Source organism: Octopus bimaculoides, chromosome 24 (genome assembly GCF_001194135.2).
Source record: "Octopus bimaculoides isolate UCB-OBI-ISO-001 chromosome 24, ASM119413v2, whole genome shotgun sequence".
NCBI classification, from domain to species: domain Eukaryota; kingdom Metazoa; phylum Mollusca; class Cephalopoda; order Octopoda; family Octopodidae; genus Octopus; species Octopus bimaculoides.
In genome coordinates, this window is record NC_069004.1 from 2,617,489 (window position 1) to 2,624,472 (window position 6,984).

At 36.1% G+C, this 6,984-nt stretch overlaps 1 protein-coding gene across 1 annotated transcript in view; it reads right to left on the reverse strand.

The window, feature by feature from the left end:
* Nucleotides 1-31: 31 nt before the first annotated feature.
* Nucleotides 32-6,984, reverse strand: part of LOC106868751 (sialin) — an 18,793-nt gene continuing 11,840 nt past the window's right edge. Inside the window, exon 2 of the mRNA XM_014914161.2 lies at nt 32-4,035. Within this exon, the coding sequence (XP_014769647.1) occupies nt 2,288-3,766 (1,479 nt within the window). The 5' untranslated portion in view covers nt 3,767-4,035 and the 3' untranslated portion in view covers nt 32-2,287. The remainder of the gene's footprint in view (nt 4,036-6,984) is intronic.

Consider the following 6,984-nt stretch of genomic DNA (forward strand, 5'->3'; position numbering starts at 1 on the left):
ATATATATACATATATATATACGAAATTTTGAATTTAGTTAACGGACCCCAGTATTACCTTTGCATTGCAGACCACCAAGAGTCCGCGGACTCCAAGTTGGGAACCACTACCATAGTCTATCAATTTATGTTACTTCATAACTTTTAAGTTAAATTACGTTACTTCAAATAAAGTTACTTCATAACAATGATTTCTGTCGCTTTCTTTAATTTTTTTTTGCCTGTCTTGTGCATCACATGTGATATGCATCTCATATTTCCAGATGCACCGAATATTTTGCACATTTCCATAATTTTTTCAACCACCAAGGGATCTTGGGATTTATTGAAGGAAATCTTTATACTTCTTCTGAAAACGGATGAAGCAAGGAGTAAAACTGAAAACAAGCACGGGCGTTTAGGGAAAAATTAGGAAAATGTTTTTGGACACTCGAGTGGCCTTAGCAGAGTCCACTCTGTTGCACACACACGGAATGAGTCTCAGGTTAGAGGATGTCATCATATTTTTTCCTTTTCACAAAAATAAAATTCGAGCGATTTTCTTTCCTCGAGTGACTGAGCCATGAAAAGGAAAACATGTTTACAAGGCGAACTAAAGTTTGCTCCCAGACATAAAGTTGACTCATCATTCAATGTTTTACACTCAAAATCGTAATTCATTCAGATATCTGGGTTCTGGTAAATTTTGTAAGAATATGCTTCGCTGAAAAGGTCAAATAAGATCAAAACTTCGATTTATCACCGTACTTTCCAAAAATGAGATTCATACACCACTGCATAGTTATATCACGAAGTGAGTCTGTCACCATTTTGTAAGGAGTAAACTTGAGTAGCTTCTCATGGGAGATTACTGCAACATTGGTATTTATATACACAATTTGTTCATTTTCTTTAATTCTACCACCTGAAGATCTATAAAATGATATTGCTTTTTTTATCATTGAGATTAATGATTAAAGTAAAATGTTATAAGCTATAAAACAATGAGATTCAAGCAAATAAATTTTTTAAATTGTCAACGTAACATACTCTACCACCTGAAGATCTATAAAATGATATTGTTTTTTTTTTTATCATTGAGATTAATGATTAAAGTAAAATGTTATATGCCATAAAACAATGAGATTCAAGCAAATATCTTTTTTAAATTGTCAATGTAAATATTGACAATTTGTGTTATATATTGAACACGGCTGTTCATGTTGTGTTATATGATAATATTCTGTGTTTTTAAAAACTATAAGTAAAAAACATTTGATTTAAAGCAAAGAGGAAATGCGTTTTTGTATGCGAGAGAAAGAGAGAGTGAGTGTATGTTAATCGGTATATGGATATTGTTTTTTTTTTTAAGTATCTGACAGGGGTTACAATGGTACCGCGATGAGTTTTGTGATGTAATACTGGATAGATTTAAGAGACAGCATGCAGCTGTCTGCAGAAAAAGCCCTAAAAGGCGAGGACAAGCTCTCCTATGAATTGTACAGCAGTGTCTTCCAAACGCCATAATGTCATCATTGCAAAGTTTCGCCTTTAGAAGACTAATTGCACCGCGATCCATCTCCCCTCAATTTCTAAGTATAAGGACGACGGACCATAGAATAAGTACAAAAGATTCATTAGTGACTTGATTGACGAATTTGAATGCCGTTTTGATGACATCAAGGATTCCTTGCCCTTGATGAAAAAGTTATTTTCAGCCCCTATGGAGATAAATGCGGCCACCACCTATGACGAATTTCAAATGGAGGTTTTGGATTTGCAGTCAGATGCAATATTACTATTATTGCGTGCTGGCAAAGTCGTTAGCACGCCGGGAAAAATGCTTAGCGACGTTTCGTCCGTCTTTACGTTCTGAGTTCAAATTCCGCCGAGTTCGTGTTTTCTTTTCCCACTTCCGGGGTTGATAAAATAAGTACCAGTTGAACACTGGGATTAACCTAATCGACTAGCCCCATCCCCAAAAACTGCTGGTCTTGTGCTAACATTTTAAACCCGTTATTATTATTATTACGACTTCTTATATTTGGAGTTTCAACTCCGCCGAGGTCGACTTTCCATTTTTTTATTTCATATCAGGGTCGATAAAATAAGTACCAATTGAGGGCTGGACAATAATCGACTGGCCCCTTCCCCAGAAATTTCAGGCTCTGTGCCTGTAGTAAAAAGAAAAGAAATTATTGCTTTGATAAAAACCACACCAATAGTTATACTAAAATCCCGTTATTTACCCATTTTGAAAACCTCAAAGAATTGTTGTTTCTTATTAACAGAAACGTGACAAATATTATTATGGTCTTTCCTCATTTAGATTGATAGTTTCTTCCTCATTCGAAGAAGTTTTAATCGATTTTTCATCAGATTCAGCCCAATCTTGTACATCTCCACGCGCGAATATCGCATAGATTATTGTCCCACACACAGAAAATATGGCACACAGTGATAATGCTATCTGCCATTCTTGCCGTGTTCCATTAGGTGTTAATGCTTTCGTTGTTAAAGGCGCCAGAAAGCCAGGCAACGCCGCGAAAGTATTGGTAATTCCGTACAATATACCAGCGTATTTAGGAGCAATGTCAACATGATTGACAATGAAACCCCCTACATAAAATGTTAGAATCATCCCAGTAATAAAGAAAAGAATTCCGGCCAATGTCGTTTGGTTGCAATCAAGGAATCCGATCACGATAATCAGAGACGCTGAACCAATGTAAGAAACTGACTGGAAAAGAACTCGGATGGATCGTGTTGAAAGATAATTCTTTGAACGCAAGAAGTCTGCAAATCTTCCACAAAATGGTATAGCAATCATTTGTCCAATAAACGGAGCTGAAGACATTAAACCATTTGATTTCGAATCGATACTTAACGCTTCTTTCATATACAATGGCAGAATCACTTGGAAAGAAAAAATAGTCCAGTTAATAAATGTATGCGCCATAATGATGGCCCAAACGGCTGTAGACGTCATGATGCTTTTCCAAGGCACGTTCTTAACTTTACTTTTACATTTTATTGTTCTGTTTAAGTAAGAACGTTCTTCTTCGCTGATAGTTGGATGGACGTTTGGATTATCATAAACAACATAAATCCATACAAAGCTAAACACCAACGATAATCCACCAAATACATAGAATATAGAACCCCATCCATTATCAAAGCCATAAACACAAAGAAAACCAGACATTGACAGTCCTACAATACTACCGACTACTTGACCTCCGAGTGAAATCCCTATCAAAATACTATTTTCACTAGGTGGAGCCCACCTTCCCCATAGGGATTGTATAGCAGGGCACATGGGCCCTGAAACCAGACCTGTAAGTATCCTCAATACGAGAGTAAAATAACCACTAATTCGTGTTAGACTTGGGTGGAGAACGGTCAGGACAGAAGCTGAGAATATGGAAGCCCCCATAACTTTTTTTCCACCATATTTGTCAGCTAATACACCGCCAAGAAGGTTAGTCACAATGTAGCCATAAAAGTATCCAGCCAACATGTTTGATTGTAGAGTATTGCTCCATTCGAACTCTCCTTCAAAATTTTCTCCATTTGATGTACGATTGTCTAAACGAGAACAGTGTTCGTTATCTAGAGTAAGGTCGACTTCATCAATTGTACGATTGGGTGTTTTCAACATACAAACTAACGACATACTCAGGTCTACACGTAAAGTCTGCATGAGAAGCAAGGTGAAAAAGCTAACATAGCATAGCCGCCATCGACATGAACAATAATGGCTGACAAATTTGGTAAACTTCGACATTTTCTCTGCGTGTTCCAATTGTATTCTCAGAGTTGTTTTAATTCTTTTCTCCCTCAGCAAGTCTTATACACAGCAAGATCTCATACACTAACTATATCATGCATTCCGTAATTGTCTCAAAAGATTTGAACTATAAAACGACGGGTAACTGCGTGCAACATCACGACATTCAGATAATATATTCTCGGTAAGTTTTGTCGATTGGGTTGCATTAATACCAGAAAATTTTCATGACTTGAAGTTATTTTGTTTTTTGTGTGCTGGTCAATCTGTAATTTTAAAAGAAAAAAAATATATAGCATTATCAAAAAATAATTTTATTGTTTTCTTAGATTAAAATAACCCTTTTTATTTATATAAACATGACAAAATACAAATGCTGTACTTTACAAAATTTACAATATTTGATCCATCGATCTACATATTTCTTTATATTGTCACTTAATTTATCCGTTCAGCTTTTCACTTGATTCTAAAGGGTCCACTACGCTGCAGATATGCAACTCTCAGGTCTGTGGATATCATATCCTTCCCATCACCTTATAAAACTTGGGTGATGTCTTTTCCTCTTTTTACTAATCTATATAAAAGAACATTTTTACGGGACGAACTAAAATCCCTTAGCCTCCCAGTCATAAAATTCACTAATCATTCGATGTTATTCCCCCCAAATCTTTAATCTCTCAGTCATCTACGCGAAGGTTCTGGTAAATCTTGTTGGACTAAAATTCGTTAGGAAGTCCTAATAGGCCCAATACGTTTCTTTAGCCACCACAGAACTTTCAAAAGATCCGGTTCACACGTAGTTTATATCACATCCCTGCTTCATTGATCACGATTGGAGTGAAGGAAGGAGAGTTCTGTTTTGTAAAGAGCAAACCATTATATAGCTTCGAAAGGGAGATAACTGCAATAACCTAATATACGTACAATTATTCATACTCAACAATTATTTTACCCGAATTTGTGAAGACCAACCGGTGCGCATGATTAAGATTTACTTGTTAGTCAAATTAGCAACAAAAATAATGTGATTCAAGCATGCGATACAAAGGCAATATAAACAACAGTTCAGCATAACGGACGTCTGTTATGTATGTATATATATATATATATATATATACCGACATATGTATGTATGTATGTATATTATATGTATATATTATATATATACATATATATATATAATATATACATATATAATATATACATATAATATATATATATATATATATATATATATAATGTATTACAGAAAAATTCAATAAAGATTACGCTCGCGAATACAAGAGGCTGGAATGGGATTCTTCTGAAGGATTTCTGAAGTAACGGTACTGAGGAGGGTACGTCACTCGAAGAGCAAGGTGTCTCTCCAGTTTGAGCCGCGTTACTTCTCTGCATGGGGAGGTCCAGATCGATGGACATGTGACTAGAATGTGACGGAAGAATCACAAGACGAATTCTTCCTTCAAGCCGAGTTACCTTGCAGGAGACCTAGGGGTAGACTTGGAACGACATGTTTGGATACTGTCCGTAGTTTCAATTGGTCGCGCTTGATAATCCGGTTGAAATGTGTTGCTTCTAAGAGGATTCTATGGAGAAGAAGCCTGAAGATTTTGATGCCCACGACCTCCGTAGAAAGAGTGAGCACAGAAGATGGATATTTGGAGAATATAGAAATAAAATTTAAAATTTATATTTTAGCGTATGTAGCAGCATGACCTGAAACTAGGATTCTAAGAATATCTTGTAACTTAAATTATGTGAAGTAGATTACTTGATATGATGACGCGAAATCAGTGCATATAAAATGCCATAGTTATCCATTTATAAAGTTCAAACATTTATTTTGTTTTCTTTTCGAAGTTGAAGCAGTTAGAAACCCGATATTTAATTGTAGTCGAAATGGCAATCGTAGAAGACATGAACATCATCTTATCTCTCCTATAAAATGACACACTCAAAGAAAAAAAAAAGGTAAACCGAAACTAAACAGCTTTTTACGGACGGTAGGAGTTAAAAGAGAAATAAACACATGTATGAAAATAAAATGAGAAATTTACGAAAAAATAATTCTTCTGTTGCTATTTGGAAGTGCACCAACATCGGCAATAAATATATAACGCACCGACTAAAACTTTCTGCTTCTCTTTTTTTAAATAATAGGTGGGCTTTGAAGGCGGCAGCGTACTGGCACAATGGTTAGCACACTAGACGAAATGCTTAGTTGCGTTGTGACGTTCTGAGTTCAAATTCCACCGTGGTCGACTTTGCCTTTAATTGTTTCGGGGTCGATAAAATAATTACCAGTTGAACACTGGGGTTGAGATAGTCGATTTATCCCCCAGTATTACTTGGAATTTCGTTTCCATTTATTATTTTTGGTCATATATTATTTCCCAGATCAGCTCCGATTAAGAAAACGAATCAAAGGCGTTCTAACCGTGACCATCTTATCTATTTTTTGAGGACAAAATATATCCTAGGCCTCGGCTACCTCAGCTACATTATCTTGCGTCTGTCGTTTTATAACGACTTATAATTTGATGTACTCGTCCGAAATAACACCGCCAGTCTGCCTCACGATCCAGGACGATTAAGGTGTGTCGGATATTGGTGTAATTCATGGTTTTAATGATGCTCAACACATGTATATCTTTTGATCTGAGGTCGTTGAATAAATGAGCTTGCTTCAAACCCAGCTTCAGATCTCGTATATTTATGCATCAAATTTCAAGTAAGACTATGTCGGTCGCAGAAGAGGAAAGAGGTTGTCATGTACCATTGTTTTGGAGATGGGCAATTTTCTCGGTAAATGAACGCGATTCCTTCATAAGGACTCTCCAAAATGATTTGGCTCTTTTCCCCCTTTTGTCTTTTTTCTTGTGATGTCCAACGTCAAAGGAATATTTCGTTCTGGGAATTTGTAGGTATCTGTGTCTCTTTCTATCTTTTACTTTTTTTTTATCTTTTACTTGTTTCAGTCATTTGACTGCGGCCATGCTGAGGCACTACTTTGAAGGGTTTTAGTCGAACAAATCAACACCAGGACAAATTTTAATTTTAGGCCTACTATTTATTTTATCGGTCTCTTTTGCCGACCCGCTAATGTTACGGCGACGTAAACAAACCAACACTCGTTGACAAGCGGTAGTGGGGTACAAAGACAAACACAATGACTCAGACATGCATATTTTTATGCATATTTTTATGCATAT